The following is a 21,913-nucleotide window of genomic DNA, read 5'->3' on the forward strand; positions in this document are numbered from 1 at the left end:
TCAATGCTCCACATGTATATAAAAATATTTCAGCCGAATTTGAAAAAAGTAGGTTTAGTGAATCCTGAGATATAAGTCCAAAAGCAGTGCGATACACATACGTACATAAATGAGTAGTAATAATCTAAATTTATATTAAAATGTTAATTTACCACAAATATGTAAAGATCAACATTTTCAAACAGTTTTAGTTCAATATTGTAAACAAATTTCAGCATAATAACAGATATCTTAAAACTTTAAATTTTACGTAACAAAACTGCGAAGTTAGACAAAAAAAACTTTAATCTATGAGCATGAAGAATATTTTATAACAAACACGTTTTTTTCCAACACTTTATGAATTACTTATTATGAAATATTTTGATTAAAAAAGGAATAAACATCAAACCACTAATCCAGCAGAAGGAACTAGTTTCTTATAGTTCATTGATTATTTTGATTGAAAAAAATTTGATGTGGACACCACATGACTTCCTTGTACGCCTATTAAATTACATATACTCATTTTTTGCTGCACTTCATTTAAACTTATTTCATTTGAAAGTGAGATACGATCGTCTAATTCTTTAATAAAGGGGACAGTTACACAATTGCTGAAATATTAGTTTTTATAACATCAAATATTTATACCATTATTAATTCATGAAATATTGGGCTAGAGTAAAACTCCCTTTGTTACTCGTATTACTAGATCATAATTATCATATCTTCGTGAGTTACTGATTAGCAAAAGTTTCAGATTTCTGGTATCTCGTAAAAATAAAAGTTAATAATAATTAAAATATTCCGTTTAGTAAACTCCTGTATACCGGTTACAAATGTTAATTTCAGTCTTGCGGTGTAAAATATTCCGTTTTTATTATTGGATTATTTGATGAATAATCAAAAATGAAAAGAAATAATCATACAGGAAAAATAAAGATAATATGAAGAAATATATCTCAAAAAAATGACAAGATGAATATGAAGAGGAAGAAAATGTTAAAAACCAAAGAAAGGATAAAAAGATTAAGAGAGGATGATGAATATAAAGAGAGAGAAAATTTGAAAAATAGAAAACATGTATACAAATTAAGGTTCGAAGAATTATATCAAATCAAAGAGTGATTAAATGATTGGCAACAAAAAACAAATAAACGAAATGATGATCAACTCAGACTTATTTCAGGGAGAATATTGTCCGATAATGTCAGAAGAGTAATGAATTAAAAAATAAGAATTTTTACAATTTAATAAAGATCCGGCATGTATGCCTCAGTGTATATGTTGTTCTTGTGAGGATCGATTTTTCAGTCATTGTAATTAACTTTAATGTAAATAGAATTAAACTGAAATTGTAGAATAATTAAATAAAATTAAACTAGAAAGTCCAAAAATAATACGATTCTAAATTATAATTTTCAATTAATTTCAAATAATCAGATGTTTCACCAAATCTATTACATATACACATATGTAATAACGCCTATTAATTAAATTATATATACACATTTTTACAAGTACATATAATTTTATTACACTAATAACTTCTGATTTTTTTTATTATTTTTATTATTATTACTGAATTATTTATTGTATTTTTTTTAAATCACGGATTAATTAGATCAATGTATTTAAATTAAAAAAAGAAATAAGATAAAGCCTGGTTTGAACCAATGTGCCTTCCCCTTGTAACATCAAAATATTTCATTAATTAAACTTTCATTTGGCTATAACTCTGGAACCAATGAAAATAATTACCACTTATGATACATCGTTGAAAATCTCTCAATGTGGGCTTATTACTGCAGTTAAGTAAAAGTCCAAAATCCAAATTTTTTGGATTTTGAGATTTTTTGGACACTTGGTCCAGTCGATTGCAATCAAAATGGGAGGTGCACAACTAGATGTTACAAAAATCCAAGATTTCAACATCCTACGGCTAATCGTTTTTGAGTTATGCGAGATATATGCGTACATGCCTACGTACGTACAGACGTCACGCCAAAACTAGTCAAAATGGATTCAGGGATGATCAAAATGGATATTTCCGTTGAAATCTGAAAACCGAAATTTTTGGTGATCACAATAGTTCCTTTATTTCGTACAATGAAGTAAAAAAAATTATAAAAAATCAGAAGTTATTAGTGAAATAAAATTTTATATACTTTTCACTTTAAAAAAAAATATGTATATGTAATTTAATAGGCGTAAAGGAAGTCATTTGGTGTCCACATTAGATTTTTTTTAAATCTAAAAGTTGAGAATTAAAAAAAGTTAGAGCTCATTTTTTTTATCTATATGATATCTCTGATATATTAATAATATCTGGGGAAGTAAAAAGGAGAGTATGAAATTAGTAAGCGGAAATAATGTCGGTTTAGAGTTAACAACCTCAAAGACGCAACACTAAAGGAGGTGGTTATGGAAAGCAGTTTAAAGTGGAAATAAGTTATCTGATTACACATAAAGTAAAACTTATTAGTGTAAATTTATGCGGAATAAAATATTTATGATGAAAATAATTTTTTTCTTTTTTTCTAATAATACGTACATTTTACTTTCCCGGCTTCAGGGATATTCTGGTATAGCAGCTACACCTAGGTATAACGACAAATTATATAGACCAGTAACAAAAAAAAAATAAAATCTAAAAAAATTGATATTTTTTTCAAGTTTTGTGGCTTAAAGAGACATTAAAAAAATGTTAACAAAATAATTAAATTTAAATAAATTGTAAATAATCTGCTAAAAAAAATATTCCAATGATCCCAAGTCCAAAAAAATCTATTTTTGTGAGAAGGACGTTTGTGCATGTTGTTGGGCTTTATTTGGTCTTATAACTGAACCCCGTAGACCGATTTTCTTCAAACTAGGTAGCTAGGAAATATCTTATTTGCAAAAAATGAGAAAAAATTAAAGAGAAAAGAAAAAATTAGAACAAAGAGGTGAAGGTGTGCAAATCTTTATTGGGACACTTCAGCAAAAAATTCTTAAAAAGCTTTTTTTGTCAAAATCACAATTATTAAAACTTTTTATTTAATATTCATCACCCCTCCCACAAAAATGACACTATATTATATTACATTTTCACAATTAAATTCACCCCTTCATTTGGGTCCTAAGAATTACAGTCTGGCTTAATTTTACTGAAGATATAGAAATCAGGACAAACTCTTTCATCAGCCAGCACTTGCTACCAAACCTATGTTAATATGAACTTTCTTTTCTATTTTTACAAATAAAACATGCCATAAAAGTTTGTTACATTCCTCTTGAATATGCTGTATAATATCGATCGCAAAACCAATGTCGAAAAATAGATATCGAAAAAAGATATTATAGATATTATTATTATTATAATAGTATATAATATACTTCTATAGTTCTATATCTATACTATTATATAAAGATGAAGAGGGTTTTTGTTTGTTCAGGATGAGCAACAAAACTACTTGATCAATTGCAACAGATTTTTACCCATGTTTCTTGGCATAACTGAGAAGGTTTTTAGATATATTTCATCTTGAAAAATCTCAAAGAATCAACCAATCAATTGCTTTCAAATTTTCAGGATAATTCGTATTATACATGAAAGGTTTTAAGCCACAGACCAAGGCTCCTTTGAAAGTTAAATATTAAAAATATTCATTACTTCTTCACTCCCAAGGAGGATGAAGTTGTAAATTAAAGATATCCATTTAGGAAAAAAAAAGATTAAGCCTTTTTACTTCATCATTATCTTTCTACCTTCATGGCAAAGAAATAAGTTATGAATTTTTCATCGTCAAAAGTGTATGTACTTTAGTTAACATAGCTACTATTATTCTGTAATTTAGTTCCGTTTTCAGGTTTCTATATAGCCTGAATACTTTAATTGTTATTTATCAGTATTATTCTCACAATCATGAAGTTAACAAACAGTGCAGGGGGTTCAGTCCAATGGGAATGGTGATCGAAGCGACCTCTGCAGCCCTTGGGTAGGCCCTGTGGAGCCCAAGGAGCTCTTGAGTTGGCTATGGGGTTTGCCTGGGCCAACCTGAGCCCTGAGGCTCCAGGTTCCGGCTAGACAGGTTAATAATATAATATACTACGGTACATAAATATAACATAAAACAACTGTATTATAATGCATTTTGTAATCAAGCAGATGGTTACAAAGGACTGATCTAAGTCATTTCTATAACACAGTGTTGGTCTAGTGGTTAAACTGGTCATCGCAAATCAGATGATTTCAAAGTCAAGAATTCTAAAGTTCAAATCTTAGTAAAGCCAACTACTTTTATATGGATTTGAATACTAGATCGTGGATACCGGTGTTCTTTGGAAGTTGTGTTTTAATTAACCACACATCTCAGGAATGGTTGATCTGAGATTGTATAAGACTACACTTCATTTACATTCATTTATTTTATCCTCATTCATCCTCTGAAGTAGTAATACCTTACAATGGTTCTGAAGGCTAGGCAGAAAAAGAGAGAAGTCATTTCTATTAGTCCCTTGAGGAAATAAAATTATCTCTGAACAGATTTTATTCAGCAGGATTTATAAGCTATAAAATGAATAAAACTTAAATATAAATATGATAATTAAAATGTAATTTTTATAACATTTATCATATCTAAGCTTTACTGCATAAACACACACATACATGCATACACAAACACAGCTATAAACTTCCTGTAGAAGAATAAATATATAATTATTTAGTATTTTGGAACACAGTGCTCATCTGTTTAAAATTTGTCATGATATTAAATATATAAATATTTTACATTATATTTTTATTAACATTATTTGTTATGTTTAAATAAAACTTAATAAAATATTTGTTAAAGATATTCATTAAATAAATCAGTATAAACTTCTGTTATATAAATGGTTTATATTGCAAATGACTTATAATGGCTAAGCTATTGGATAGGTTATATTGAAATAATGTTCAATATTGACCTCCAAAAACCTATTTATTTCATTTCATACGTTACAATTACGAATGCCTCTTAAAATCGGCAAGCTAAAAAATTAATTCACTGATAAAAACAATTTTTTTTCTTAATATGTGGCACATGAAATCTATCTATTCTATTATACTGAAAAGAATTGGAATTCAGAATATCTCTGAATAAAATAAACAATATTAGATAAATATAATAAAAAATAATATAATATTAGATAAATATAATATTAGATAAATACAATATTAGATATCTCTAAATAAATATTATTAGATAAATGTACATGCACGTTTTTTATTTTATATGATTACTCTTTACATTTGTGTGCTCAGTATATATTTTTAATTCTATTAATCAGTCGTTAACCATGAAACAATAACTTAAGTCATAACACAATCACATATCATGACATCATACCCGTAATGATGTGTGATACATGTCATACCAGTTGCTTGTTGGTCTTCCTACCCTACTGTTTTTAATAATATATCTCTTAGTTAATGTGGTAACTGTATTAAGTAAGTGAAAAGGGAAGTCTCATAATGTATTTTAAGTGTGTAAATGAATCAGATAGTTTTTATTGCATGTGTGGTAAGTTCTGTAAAATCACATATAAGAAAAAATGCTTAATTAAAAAAGCTTATAAATTGCACTTTGAGACTGTAAAATCAGTGATCAAGATAAGATATGGGTTCCTCCTACAATATATAGTAATTATGCAGTCGATTTAAGGATGGCACACAAAAGGGCCTTGCTGTTTGGTGTTCCTATGGTTTAATATGAACCAAACAAAATCACTTAAATTATTGTTATTTCTGTTTAAATAGTGTATCTGGAATTTCTAAGACATTTAAGCACGCTCTACTCAATATCTCATGGCCATCAGCACTTGGATCTGTACCTCACATTAAATCCATTTCAGTTCCCAAGGTTCCTGAAAACTTGTTTCATGAAAACAGTAATGAAGAAATAGACATTATGAAAAAAAAAACAATCATGATTCAGACTTTGAATTGTAATCCACTGAGCCATATTTTATACCACAAGGTGAGCTAAATGACTAGGTAAGAGATATAAATGCATAAAAAGATCAAGCTGAACTTTTAGGCTCAAGATTGCAAGGTTGGAATTTATTTTAAAAAATACAAAAATTTCTGGCTATCAAAGCCAACACAAAAATTATTCTCAATACTTTGCTGAAAAAAATTACAGTTTAATTTACAATTATTAATGAGCTTATGTTACGATTAGGATATGTTCATGAACTTGAGGAGTGGTGTCTTCTCACTGATTTCTCCAAGTGTAGCTTAGAAGCAGTTCTGCTTCACAGTAGAAATAAATATCTTTCTGGACCAATCTATTATGTAATTAATATGAAAAAAAATGTATGGTGTTATGAAAACTGTTACTGAAAAAGTAAATCATAAAAAATGTAGTCGCAAGTTGTATTTACTATTAAATTTTCACAATTAAATTTATAAAAGTAGTAGAGCTATAAAAATAATAGCTCTTTTATTAGGCATGCAGTTAGGATATACAATATTCTATGGTTTTATCTGTGAAGAGGACAGCAGAGGTAGGGATCAATATTATGAAGTAAAACAGTGGAAGAAATGTGAGAACTTAACTCCTGGTGAAAAAACATTCAAAACTTATAGTTAAACTAGAAAAAATATTTTTACTACCTGTTTTTATCAAACTGGGATTAATAACACATTTTCTAAAAGCTATGAAGGACAGTCAAAGATTCTTGTACATGAGGCAGAAATACTCAAAAATAAGTGAAGCAAAAATTAAAGAAATTTTTGTTGGTCCACAAATAAGGGAGTTAGTCTGAGATAAAGTGTTTAAATCTCTGTTGACTAGTGTAGAACTCACTGCTTTGACAGCATTTAAAGACACCTGTGACGATTTTCTGGGTGTCCATAGATCACAAAATTACCAGGATATTGTGGATAAACTGATAAATTCTTACACAGCTATAGGATGTGATATATCGCTAAAGTCCATTTCCTGCATTCACATCTGGATTTCTTTCCGCTAAACCTTGAGGCAGTAGGTGATAAACATGGTAAATGTTTCCACAAAGATATTTCAGTTTCATAAAACTATTAAAAAGGTAAATATAATGTTAATATGTTAGCTTATTACGCTTTGACTTTAATTAGAGTTGTACCTACAAAAGGAAAGTATCTATTAAAAACGTTTAATGCAAGTACATAACTTATACTTGTATGTGATGACATAATATTAGTTATATTAATCTTTAGAGATCTATCTATAATGTGCCATTTCTATTAAACTGGGGTGATAAAAAGATTCTATTCACATATCATTAATCTACGCAAAAAACAATACAGAGAAAGGTATCACAATTAAATAATCATTAAAAAAGTTTTATTTTGTTTACTTATGTTATTTTTTATAAATTAGATAATTTAAAAAATTAACTGTTCATTTTTAATAGATTACTTATATTTTTCATATTTCCTACCATACTTGTTTTTTTGAAATGCATAAAAAACATTATCTTTATTAAAAAAAAAGATTACAGATATTAATACAGAGTGATAACAAAGTATATGAACAATTAAATAACTTTTCAATAATCAGAATTAAATTTAGTAAATACTCTGCCTAAATGATCAATTTTTTAGTGCAAGACCAAAAAATTGATTTAGAGGCCAAATTCTTATTAATAACAATTTGGCCTCTAACATGTAGCAATTATGTCACACGTTACTTTATAATGCAATTGGTTGTAACATAATTTAAATTTATTAACTTTTTTTTTAAAAGTAGTCAATAATATTTTTGAGGTTTTTAAAAAAAAAAAATATTGAAATGGTTTTCTATAATCTTGAGACAAAGTTGGACAGAGCAGAGCATTACATGTAATCTTTTTATGGATGGTTAGTGGAGTTTTGTTGTAACCACTTTTTTTTTTAATGAACAATATACGTATAGTTTTTTAATAACAATACATTTTTTTGTGTTTTTTCTCTGACTACATGGATGAAAGATTTAGAAGTATTTATATGCCAGATGACCTTACTAACACCAAAACATAGGTGAGCAAATTGTGGTATTCATACACTAACCATTTTGTTTAAAAATTTTTAATAAATTTCTAATATGTCTACAGTTATGCATAATAACATACACATACAATTATATATATATATATATATATATATATATATATATATATATATATGTTGTATATTATATATAGTATGCATATGTGTAATATACATACAATTATATGTTATATCTACAATTATACCTCAAGTTAATTTTTTAATGAAAAAGATTAAAATTATAAATAACAAGTTTTTGTAGAAAGAGTAAATACAATTTTTAAGGATTTAAAGGTTGTTGAAACCACTTTTCGTGTAAACTCAATATATATTTAATTAAAAATCTTAAGTAAATTTATTTTGTACTTCCTATAATATAAACCTAATTTTTCTCTGCATTGTTGTAGTACGCTGTTAAAGGGCTTGTTTTTAATTAATTTCAAAAAAAGGCTACGTTTTCTCAATTTGACCCGATTTATACAAACCTTACTAAATAAAAAAATATAATAATTTCCTTTTATTTAAATAACATAGAAAACTTTTTAAATTAAAAATAAAACAAAATTTAATTAATTTTTTAAATATTACATGATCTAGAAAGAATTTTTTTAAATATCTTTAATTTGTGTTTCGTTGTTATTGGATTTTAACAGTGTAATAGTATGAAGTCTAAGTCATTCTTGTATTCAAAATATTTTCACTAATTATAGGATGAGTATCAGTATTTTCAAAAGTTTATATTAATTGGTACTCAAATCTTTGAATAACTCGAATATGTTAAATATCAAAGTGTGCTATACGTTGTCTTAAATTTTAAATATAATTTTTAATATGTATAATGTTAATAAAATATGGGGAAATTTTAAATAATTTCTCTACAGTTAAATGTAGAAAAACAAATTTACTAAGTGCTGTTATCTTGAAAATGACCTATGTTTTTGGTAAGAGACTGTCATACCCCAAACCCCAAGAGGGCCCAATGGGAACAACTCAAAAGTTTTAAATGGAATGGTTAGAATTGTGACATCAATTTAAAGAGATTGAACACAAACATTTTCATGTAAAAACACTGGGCTGTAACTCTACCAGAATGACAGCCTTTAGTGTTTCTTATTGCTAATTTCAAAAGTAGACTATAGTATCCCTTATATAACTGGTCCATAGTGAAACACTAAAAATTTAAATTTAACAAATGCTCCTAACTCAAAACCATTTATTTTTTTATATGAGACCTTTTCTTAGGATGTAATATATGCCACATTTGAAATAGCTGTGAAAAATATTAATCAGCCACCATTTTAGTTAAAGTTGTCATAGCCTTAAGTATTTTACATCAAAAGTTTTATTTTTCAATACTTTTTAAAATGGTTTACAACCCTAACCATTTTCATATAAAATTGTTGCGTTCCCCAAGGGGCCTTCACGGTTTGGTAATCTCATAACAAAGATAGACCATGAGGTAGAAGTTCTGCTAAAAATTTTTTTTAGTCTTTTTTTTTTGTTAAGTAGATATTTAAAGTACTGCACAATACTTTTGTGATACTGTCTGTGAAAAACATTAGATGATCGCCATTTTGTAAAAATTAAGGTTTCCAGAAGTTTTGTCAAAATTTTTAATTTTGCCCTTTAAAATGGTGTGTCAAAACCCAACCCTTTCTATTCAGACTTTTGAGTGGATTGCTCCCCTCCACTCCCGCCCTCCGCCATGGAGATTCCCTGGATGCTTGGGGTGTGGTGGTCTCATACCAAAAAAATAAACCATTTTGAAGTAGGAGCATCTGATAAATTTCATTTATGTTTAACTGTTAAAAAGTTATTTAAGTGTTCCAATACTTTATTAACATTATATATATTTATTTACATATTTATATTTCATCTTTATATATTTGTAAAATAAACTAAAGTAAAAATTTACACAAAAATTGTGGCAAAAGAATGAATTGTGCTCTTAGAATAGCCTGAATTATATACCCTGAATGAATTACACACCTGAATAGTGTTCAGGGTGAACAGCTTCTTTCCATTTTGACATAAATTAAATCAGAGGTTCTAAACAGGCATTCCAAATAAACTGTTCATTAAATATTTTAAAGATAGTTCTTTTAAGCGTTTTAAAATTATCAGGTTAATTTTCCAGTAGTAAATAATAATACAATAAAAAATCAGACCAAGGAATACTTTACGTAAATCAACTACTCTCAGAACACAATAGCATGACGAAGCCGTATGCCAGATTCTTAAAATTAACATTTTTTTGGTTACATGAAGACCCCAAATAATTAAAAGAATAAAAGTAATATTTTCACCTCAAAAAAGAAAGAAAATTTAAGAATTGAAATATAAACTGAAATAATTTTTATAAAAACAAAAATATTTATATATTATTTACAGATATTAAAAGCGATCAATATATATATATGTTCAGTTTTTGGTCAAGATCACACACACAACATTGTTTGAGAACCATCTTTAATTTAATAACGTTTTAAAATACAAATATTGTTTCATGTAAACCACACGGTAACTCATGTCGTAACTGCATGTAAATTAACTCTCACTTGATCTCAGTCATGTAAGAGATGACTGAGATCAAATAATAATTAAGGGTTTTGCTTAAAGTATGAAAAATGAAGAAAAATGAAGTTAGCAACTAACTTACTAATTTTTGCTTATAAAAGTATATTTTATAAGTATAAATGTTACAAAATATGAAATGTTCACTTATATTAAACAAATTTCTCAACAACAATATTTAGTCACCGTTTGAAGATATTATTTTCGTCTGTTTTCAAGTAAAAAAAAAGAAGTGTACTGTAACCATGGACACATTCTCAGTTTGTTTATTTCGTTAAAAGTAAAAAGAACATACTAAATTCAAAATTATGTTTATTGTGCGTTTCAAAATGACTTCAGCTGTTTTCAAGTATATATATTTTTTTGTAATTGCTATCATTGAATCCATAATGTTATCCAACATATATATTAAATTATTTTTCTTTGTGTTTACATTTGTATTTGTGTTAGGTAACCTAACAACTGAGTTCAAGTGTTTTTTAATTTCTTTTCAAATCACTACCCCAGGCCAGACTCGATTTCTCTCAAACAATGTATATATATATATACATATATATATATATATATATATATATACATATATATATATATATATTTACGAGTATATATAAAATAAGGTGCCCTTATCAATATAGGAAGCAATCTGTAAAATATAAATTACAATTATTTATTTAGTTCCTTAAATTACAATAACATAATTAGGCCTAAAGAAGTCTTATCACTAATAAAATGATTACAAACAATTAGATTATTTAGGAAATAAAATAACAGAAATAATATAGTGGCACTATATCCATGACTAATCAAACATTTATTAAAAACAGCAATATTACAAGATTTACATCTAACAATCTTGTTCCACTCATAATTTTAGTTTTAAAGATTATTAATTTAAATAATGTTTTTGTAGCACAACATTCAGTACCTTATTTTCCTATTAGCATTTAACTCCTTCGTTACAAATCCTTTGAAAATGCATGATGATGCAATAACATGTAAAATTTCCAGCAGTTACAAAGTTAATCATCAACTAAACCATCTGCTTATTTATTTCAACTTTAAAATAAATAATTAAATTCAAAAAAATTTAATTTTGTTTAATAAAACTAGTTATCTTTAAACAATTAATTTATCATTTATTTAATTACTAATTATTTATTTACATAACCTTACTGCTGTTCTGTAAGTAAATTGTAATATACTAATTTTATCAGCTGTCCTGCGCTTCCAAGAGCTGAACTTTTAATTCTGCCGATCACAAAATCTTTACACACTCACGTACTCGCTCGCACCCATACTATGTTATCTTACAAATATTACATACAGATTTCTTTTTTTCTTTCTTCCTCTTTTCCGTTTCCCGTTTTCCATTCCTTTTTTCTGTTTTTCCCTCTTTTCTCCTTCCTCCCCTTTTTTCTTTTCTTCCATAAAAAAACCCTAACAATTAAATTCTACAACCAGACATCCTCTATATTTCCATTCTTCACAAACATACCCAACTAATACTTCCCATTTTTTACTATTAAAATAATTAATAACTCCATTCACAACATCAAACTACTTTCTTCTAATATCTCTTAAAATTGAGCAAGTTTCCAAAAAAAGAGCTGTGGATTCAAGTTCCTGTGGGTTACACATTGAACACAAGCGCCTCCCTTTTTTCCTATGAGGCCCATTGTTTAAGTTGGCCACATCTATCTCTAAAAATTACACTTATAAATAATCTACTCTACACATCCATAATATACAACTTATCTCCTAAATTTTAAATCAGACTTTTATACAAAATGTTATATTCAGCTTGTTATATTCACCTTTCAAACCCCTTGCTTTCCAGTATAAAATTTAGCTGATCCCTACATTTCTTTTTTTTTGTTAGATAACTGAAAATCATATTTATTTGCCAGTTCTTGCCATCACTTCAAATGCCGATTTCAAATGACAAAACGGGAAGAGAATTAAAATTAAGATACAATGAACAATGAGATCTTTTAAAAATAAAAACAAGATTCTAATTAATTATGCAACACATTTATTAAAAGAAGGACATACTTCAATGAAAACTGAAGAAACAGTGAAATTAATTTACAATTGTATAAAGGAAGAAGAATAACATTTTAGAAAATTTAGGAATTTTCAAATTAAAATGTAACAATAAAACGATCATAAATGAATAGATCAACAATCAAGCGGATTCCCTTTTCAAGAATTTCAATTTACTGAAAACAGGAAATAAATAAATAAATAAATGGCAAATAAAACAGGAAATAAGTAACTGGTGGTGGCTGGTATGCCGCCGTTGAACCTGCTGGCCAAAGAGAGAAGAGATAGAGCCACAGATGGTAGAGAGTAGGTGAGGGGCCGCTTGCTGGCTGACTGGTAGGAGAGGTGGCGGAGTGCGAAGGAGGGGCAATGGACCTATCCCTTGATCTCGGAGGTGGCTGCCTGGGTCAATAGTCTGTATGGAGAGGTGGACTTCCGGACGGCTCAGTATCATTAGTTGTAGGGTCATGGGTCGTTCGGGTCGATCTACCTCAGTAGAATTGGAAAGAGGTGCACAGAACTGTGCCAATACTGTGATGAGGTGGATACGGTGGAGCACACCTTCTTTGTATGCCCCAGATGGAGGGATGGACTGCGTGTACCCGGTGGTTTAAAAGGGTGCTACAGCAGAAATTAATAGAGAAGGATAGCGAGGCAGACAACGGAGATGTCGGTTGAGGACAGCGATGGGCGCCAGCCTTTGTGGGCGGGTGGCGGGGGTGCGTCGGCATTGTCGTCACCAATGGCTCCCGCGGGACGCGTTCCTGTTGTCTGAGAACGGTATATATATAGTGTATATATTCTGAGCTGTATATTATTAATTGTAAATATTAAGTGTAAGTAGTGTCTGAATATGTTATGTAAATATTGGTGTGAATGAGTAGTGTGCCTGTGACGCGGATGGTGCTGATATTATGCCTTTACGTCAATTCCAGAACCACCCTGTGTGAGGGAGTGGGATTTAGTGGGTCCCACCGAATAGGCGGTGATCCCCACAAACCCAGTATGTGCAGGCTACTGGGCATTTAGTTCAGGCAAATTTTTCCACTTTCTATGGAAAACAAAAAAAAGTTAATAAAATGAAAATATAAGTATAATCGTTAATAACAAATAAACAAGAAAAAGGACAGATAAGGCATGACGTCAAATATAGTGAGGGGCGATAACTAAACGCTACATAAATATTAACAGAAATTTAAAAGTATCAGTTCAATATAAGTTTTGACAATGAAGTAGTTCCGAAACGTGTCACCATATAATAAAAAAATTAAGCTAAGAAAGGTAGGTAGTACTAAGCTTAGAAACTATAGTGATCTTAGCAGAAAAGATAATAGAAATTATTGCCTTAATAACAAGCATTTTTTATGAAAATAATATTTATAAATTTGAAAAAATTAAGGAATTTATAAAGATTTAAAAAAAAGTAGAGCATACAAAGCGGAAAGAAAGATTAAAATTTTATAAACCTGAATAGAATGAATGGAAGTAGATTAATTTAACAGAGTTTTAATTTAAAAAATAAAAAATAAAGCTGTACATAGAAGGAAAAAAGATTTGAAAATACTCAATATATCAAAAAATCAGAAGACAAACTTTAAGAAAAAGAGTAGAAGAATCTAAATTTCCAGAAGAGCAGAAGAAAAACCAAAATTGAAAATGGAATGATGAGATTAAAAGTAAGATTAGTGAAAGGATGAAAAGTTTTTGGAAAAGAAAGAAGTCTGAACTATGTCCTTAGAAGGTCAGATTTTTCATCAAGGTCAAATCGACAGAAAAAAAAATCGTTGTATTCTACTGTCGGTAATTGGGTACATGTCTGTTGATATCCTCTAATAGAATGATTTAGGTAAAGAGATCAGCCAATAAAATTCTCTGGTAAAGAGGTAAATAAATAAAAACTTATTTTTAATTTTATTAAAATTGTTTAATGTAATTTACCTTAATAATAAAAATCTATTGTTTTTTATGAGAAAATAAATATTTATTACTTCTTATAATTTTTAAATAAATATAATAAAAAAATGTTTAGTATTTTAAATTTAATATTAAACTTGTACATGTTAAAAAAAACTGAAAATTAGAAGTAGGATGTTATAATGATAATAGGTAACAGTTATTTAACAAGAAATTTATACGCCAGATCCGTTACGATAGAGTAGATAGTTTTTGACCTTAAGATATAGCTTTGTCAAAAGGCTTCAGGGTATGAGAACCGGTTCAACATAAAACTAGTCCTAGAGATCCAAAAAGATTCCCAAACGAAATTTCCATTTAATTATTTACCAATACTTTTATGCAGAGCCATAATGATGTAATCAGTTGAATAACTTATCTGACCCAAATAACCTTGCTTTTTAATATAAAAAGTAAAATTAGATTGTGTTTATTTACTTTATAAAATGTTTGAAGAAATTATGTAATTGTTACTGTATTATAAACTGTTTAAAAATGTTATGCCCCATTAATATTTAAAAACTCTGCTTCCAATAGTTGTTAAATGCAGTTCTATTATTACGTTTTGTTCAGTGATTATGTAATCAAAATAAACAGCTTAAAATAGTAAATACATGTAGGTTTTTAATTTTGTATTTCAATTTTAATTGTAAGAAAATTAAATAATAATAGTGATATCGGAGACGAGAATTCTAAGGTTCAAATCGTTGTAAAGGCAGTTTCTATACTGATTTTTATAGGGATTGAATAGTAGATCGTAGATAACGGTGTTCTTTGGTAGTTGGGTTTCAATTAACCACATATCTCAGGAATGGTCTACCTGAGACTGTACAAGACTACAATTCATTTACATTCATACATATCATCCTCTGCAATAATACCTTACGGTGGTTTCGGAGAAGAAAAAAACGTATATATATGTATATATTTTTTTTTAGAATCAAAATTCCAAGAAACATATGTTTCACGAATATTAAACTAATAATAAATAATTAATTAATATTTTTCAAAGAACATAATTTTGTCAGAAAATACTGGCAGCAAGTGAAATCATCAGATTTTTCAATTTTGAAAAACCTGATGAAACCTGAAAAACCTTATTGGCCAATTTTTAATTTCAGTTAAATTATTTTTTTTCAAGATATTAAGAATAACTTTCCAAAGTTAAATTAAATTTATTTTAAAATTATTTTGAGCCGAAAATACTTTTATTTTTAAAATACACCGAAAATGCAAAAATTAATGGTCAGTTTATTATAAATCGGCTTGTAACAAAAAAAAATTTAGAAATGCTATTTTTACTTTCCCGACTGTAGGGATATGTGCTGCTGTCAGCAATAGCTATAACGGAAAAGTATGTAGATCAGTCAAAACAAATCTAAAAATTTGTTCTTTTTTTAAGTTTAATGCCTTAAGGAGACATTAAAAAAAAAACAGATTTTAACAAAAAAATATATTTAAATAAACTGTTAATAACCTGCGAAAAAAATATTTTACTTCAATTCATTCAAGACCTAAAAAGGTTTTTTGTCACACCTACGTTTGTGCGTATGAATGTTGGGCTGTATTTAGTCTTATAACTCTTCATTTTTCTGTTTAGTTTCGGGAACCACCGTAAGGTATTACTTCGGATGAATGAGCATCATGTGTATGAAAGTAAAGGAAGTGTACTCTTGTACAGTCAGGTCGACCATTCATGCGCGAGTGGTAGCGTCTCGGCCTTTCACCCGGAGGTCCTGGGTTCGAATCCCGGTCAGGCATGGCATTTTTCACACACGCTACAAAACATTCATCTCATCCTCTGCGGAATGAATTGCTTGAGTGCGGACCCGGAGGTAAAACAAACCAACAAAAAAAAAACAAAATGGTCGACCATTCATAAGAATTGAGGTTAATTGAATCCACACATGTGGTTGATGTGTGGTTTTATAACTTTGGAAATCGTCGATCGATTTTCTTCAAATTTGGTAGAAAAGATTTTAATTTTTTTTTAACTTCAGTACAATTTTCCTCCCTTCGGGAGGAAAGTACTAATATTTAGTAAAATTTTTGCAAATATTGGAAAAAAGGATGGGGGTGTTTTGGCTAAAATGAAATTTCAAATCTTTACTGGGCATTTTAGCAAAATTTCTTGCAAAAGTTGGATTTTTTATCAAATTACCAAAACTATTTATTTTATATTTTCTTAATCTCCCAAAAATAGGACTTTATTTTTTTTTTTAGTTATATTACAATGGTTCAGAAAAGGAGTTAGTGGTAGTTTTTTGAGTCTATATTTTCTACATCGATAGGCTTTCAAACCAAACCCACCGGGTTGGTCTAGTGGTTAACGGGTCTTCCCAAATCAGGTGATTTGGAAGTCGAGAGTTACAGCGTTCAAGTCCTAGTAAAGCCAGTTATTTTTACATGGATTTGAATACTAGATCGCGGATACCGATGTTCTTTGGTGGTTGGGTTTCAATTAACCACATATCTCAGGAATGGTCAAACTGAGAATGTACAAGACTACACTTCATTTACACTCATACATATCATCCTCATTCATCCTCTGAAGAATTATCTAAACGGTAGATACCGGAGGCTAAAACAGGAAAAAGAAAGAAGAAGGCTTTCAAACCAATATACAGATTTTTTTACTCATCCCACTGCAGTGGTTCGTAGTAATAACAAATTTTTTAATTAAAAAATTAAAAAAACAAAATGGTTCTCCGATAAAAAAGTTATAAACACTAAAAATTATCGAAAATCACGAAATTAAAAATGTATCAAAATTTAAATATCTCGGAGAAGTAATAAGGCCAAACGCTCTAGAAAAGAAAGCGCTAAAAGAGCAAACGCAGAAAATGGTGTTACCGTTCAACTTTTGCTCAATCCAGTCCTTAACCGAGCACCCATCGGGTTGGTCTAGTGGTGAATGCGTCTTCTTAAATCAGCTGATTTGGAAATCGAGAGTTCCAGCATTCAAGTCCTAGTAAAGTCAGTTATTTTTACATGGATTTGAATACTAGATCGTGGATACCAGTGTTCTTTGGTTGTTAGGTTTCAATTAACCACACATTTCAGGAATGGTTGAACTGAGACTGTACAAGACTGCACTTCATTTACACTCATACGTATCATTCTCATTCATCCTCTGAAGTATTATCTGAAAGGTAATTACCTGAGGCTAAACAGGACAAAGAAAAGAAAGATTAGGATATAAATTTTTTTATCAGTTCAGACTCGTTGAAAGTTTATTTGTAGAAAATGAAAATAAGTTGATGATGAGGACTTTCTTCTGATATTTGAATAAATTAACAAATCAGCAGGTGCCAGTAGACAGTTCATTTCTTTTATAATTATTGTTGTTATGAAACAAGTTGACAGAGATTAGTTCAAGGAAGAAATTGGGATTCACATATTAAAATCATACAAAATAACTTAAATTTACATTGCCTTCAAACCCAAAATCACGTAAACAATTTTTAATGTCTAAAAAATCTCTACATTTTGTTGATTTATACAGACATAGTTTAGAACTCATATTTTTTTAAATACAAATATTAAATAACATATAAAAATAAACCTGTTGATTGATTGTTACATAATGAAATGCATTCTACTAAAACTTGTTACCCTATGAATCTTGATAATTTGTTTTGTTGTGCTTGTTTTCTTGCTAATCTGTTATCTATTTTTTGTTATTATATAAAATATCTTTGGAATCTAATGAGAATCTATAAAAATAGAACTTAAAATTTATATTAATGGCAGTTATTGAATATACATGTGAATTTACATATGATAAGCAATGCTATAAACCAGGGTCTTTTAAAGCACTATTGCTGTATTATTCTTTTTATTGACCATTTGATTGAAGTTATTATATTGCTTGAATTGTAATTTCACTAAATGTTGAATTTAAATTTTATGTGTTTATATAAATATGTATTTATGTTAATGTGTATTTATGTTTATTATGTATTTATTTAAATAGCATTTGTTTCAGCACCTCAATTTTGATCATCTTATTGTACCAAGAGGTGTAACTTACTATGCCACAGCTATACAAATGGATGCTAATCCCATACGTACAGCACTAGGTGTCTGTAAATACTTAATAACTCATCGAGTAACTGTTTTAGATTTTTTTTTAAGTTGATCAGACATGACATGATTATCATTTATGCCGCATTTACATTCCTATTCAATGAAAATAACTGTTTATATTAATAAGCCAAAGAAGAGTATTAATAAATAAGTTTAAATCGCTTAAGTTGGAAAAAATATGTGTAATAAAAAACAGCGATGAAATTATAATTACTGAACAGGTCAAATTTGAACACAATGATTAAACAAAATTTATTAAAAAAAATTATCAAAATTTGTAACATATATTTAAAAATATAATTAAATACACTAAAACAATGTTTTATTATCTCTCAGTTGACTGACTGCAATTGAGTATAGTAGTTTATTACATTTCAATGATTAATACAGTAAATATAATCTTTTTACAAGTACAACATGTGCTTCATTACACTCATACATATCATCCTCTTAAGTATTATCTGAAAGGTAATTACCGAAGGCTAAACAAGAAAAAGGAAAGTCCTCAACCGAGCACCGGAAATGAAATGCTATAATTCATTTTCATTTAAACTGATTAAATGAAATAAAAACGATTAACTTTATTAAAAAGGCTCGAGACTAAGAAAAAAAGGTTTTCCAAGTCCACAGAAGTCTATTAACCCGTGTCATTCAGCTCATCAGCACAACAGACTTGTCAATCCTTGGTTAAGAGAAAATTTAAGTCCAACCTATTATTTAAAAAGTGTAATCGTAAAATATTAAATGTTGCTTTTATTTTTGTCATGGAAAAACGGCAGCATTTGAATGTTTCTTTGATATTTTTTGCTGAATTGAATGTAACATGAAGGGAGATTTAATTTTTTCGGGGAGAGGGTTTAATGTAATTAATTTTTACTTTGTATTAGTTATTCTATAATCCTGATTTAACGTTGCAACAAATTAGATAAGATTATAGATATTTATGATATTACTGTTAATATTTTAAATTGAAAATTAGTTTATGCTTAGTTAACTGTTCTTAAAATTATTAATATTACTTATACCAAAATATCATAATGCAATATCGATTCTTTGAGGATAGGATTTTGCTATTATATATGCCGATAGTGTCGTAACAAGTCACTGTCACGTCCGAGTAATATTACTTTACTCCTCTGAATTTATTTCTGCAAAATGAAATGTAGTACTTATCATTTTCATTAAAACATAACCAAATAAATAACAGGCATATCTTTAAATCTCTTATTTTTAAAACTAAAATAAAGTAATTAATTAAAAGTAACGAAAAATATACAATTAAATAATAAATAACAAAATAAGAAACAGAATTTATTTACTTAATACTCACCTGCATGTTTTTGATGATGATGATAGTAGTGGATTTGTATCAGAATCACAGTTATTAACGTTATCACAATATTCAATATCTGCCGGCATGTCTGTTTGAGGTTAGAATAATCTTAGTTAAGCTGAAAAAAAAAAAACAAGTTGGATAGTTGTTATTTAGAAAGAATGGCTGCGATCGTTAACCGAACAGGTTACACTACTGAAGAGAGTGGGCTGTGTTTATGACACTGTTATCTTACAACAGACGACATTACTATTCTTGTCTGTTAAACCGGTGAACAAAGTTCACTTTTTGGAAATACGCCAATTTGATGGATCTTTTTTTTTCTATTTTAGTGGTCAGGGTTATTAGGTTAAAGCTCTTCTACATTTCCAAATATCCTTGTACATATCTTATTGCGTTTTTGTACATCAGGAGTCCGATCTGAACCTTGAAGTCTCAATGATAAGCATATATTTAAATTTTGATTTTAATTTAATCTAATAATAATATATTTATTTATACGGAAAAAATGCGTATTTAGTATTTGTTTTTTTGTTCTTTTATAAGAAAGAAGTGAGAATAATTTAACGTATTAAAACATTTAATGTCTAATACAAACAAATATATTTGGATAGATTGATAATTTTATTTTCTGCTTAAAATTAGTTGAATAAGACATTTAGTTTCATTTAAAAATGAAAAATATGGGTGTTATTTATTTGTGTATATTTTGTGTATGAAATGATAGGCACTGTATCTCATTTCGTAGAAATTCAAAGGAGATTTTTTAAAAAAAAAAAAAAAAAAATGGAAATTGTATTTTTCATCTTTAAACTTTTATAGTTATAGAAAGCATTGACATGGGTACTTCAGTATTTTTTTAACTGATTTTAAAATAAAAATCTGACGTGACTTCCTTGTACGGCTTTTCAATAACATATACACATTTTTTTTTTTTTTAATTAAAAGCATATAAACTTTTATTTCACAAATAACTTCTGATTTTTTTTTTCATTTTTTTATAGTTATTATTGAATTATTATTTATTGTAAAACGTTTGTTACAATCAGATGTTAATAATTATTAATAAATCAATATATTTAAATTAAAAAAAAAGCTAAAAAAAAGGAAATGAAGTCGGATTCGAACCGGTGTGCCTTCCCCTTGTAAGATCCAAATATTTCATTAATTAAAATTTCATTTGGCTATAACTCTGGAACCAACGAAAATAAGTACCACTTATGATATATTGTTGAAAATCTCTCAGTGAGGGCTATTACTGCAGTTAAGAAAAAGTACATAATCAAAAAAATTTGGATTTTGGGCTTTTTTGAATATTTTTAGTCAAGTCGATTGCAATTAAAAAGAGAAATGTACAACTAGATGTTACAACAGTCTTAAATTCAAAATTTCAACATTCTACCGCTAATAGTTTTTGAGTTATGCGAGATACGTACGTACAGACGTCACACCGAAACTAGTCAAAGTGGATTCAGGGATGGTCAAAAATGGATATTTCCGTTGAATTCTGAAAACCGAACACCGTGTTTCAATTAATCACACATCTCAGGAGTGGTCAAACTGAGACTGTACAAGAGTACACTTCATTTACACTCATACATATCATCCTCATTCATCCTCTGAAGTAATACCTGAACGGTAATTCCCGTAGGCTAAACAGGAAAAAATATATTTCCACTCGGTTGACATCTCTTCTTGTTATTTCCTCTCATTCTTTTTAAACTTTTATAAAAAAAATACAGAATTTTCGATTTGGAAGTTTATTTTGAAAAGGTTTATTTTCATATAGTAAATTTTTTTATAAAAAAATTGTATTTTTCATTAAACACTTACCCGTATTTTACTGATAATTAGAAAAAAATGGCATTTTACATTTTTTTTAATAAATAAAGTAAAATAAA

The 21,913-nt window shown here is 28.2% G+C and overlaps 1 protein-coding gene across 1 annotated transcript in view; it reads right to left on the reverse strand.

The window, feature by feature from the left end:
* LOC142328185 (facilitated trehalose transporter Tret1-like) overlaps positions 1–20,245 on the reverse strand; it is a 105,620-nt gene extending 85,375 nt beyond the window's left edge. The window contains exon 1 of the mRNA XM_075371749.1: positions 20,010–20,245. Coding sequence (XP_075227864.1) covers positions 20,010–20,098 — 89 coding nt within the window. The 5' untranslated portion in view covers positions 20,099–20,245. The remainder of the gene's footprint in view (positions 1–20,009) is intronic.
* Positions 20,246–21,913: the final 1,668 nt, after the last annotated feature.

The sequence above is a fragment of the Lycorma delicatula genome, chromosome 7 (genome assembly GCF_047948215.1).
Source record: "Lycorma delicatula isolate Av1 chromosome 7, ASM4794821v1, whole genome shotgun sequence".
Taxonomy (NCBI): domain Eukaryota; kingdom Metazoa; phylum Arthropoda; class Insecta; order Hemiptera; family Fulgoridae; genus Lycorma; species Lycorma delicatula.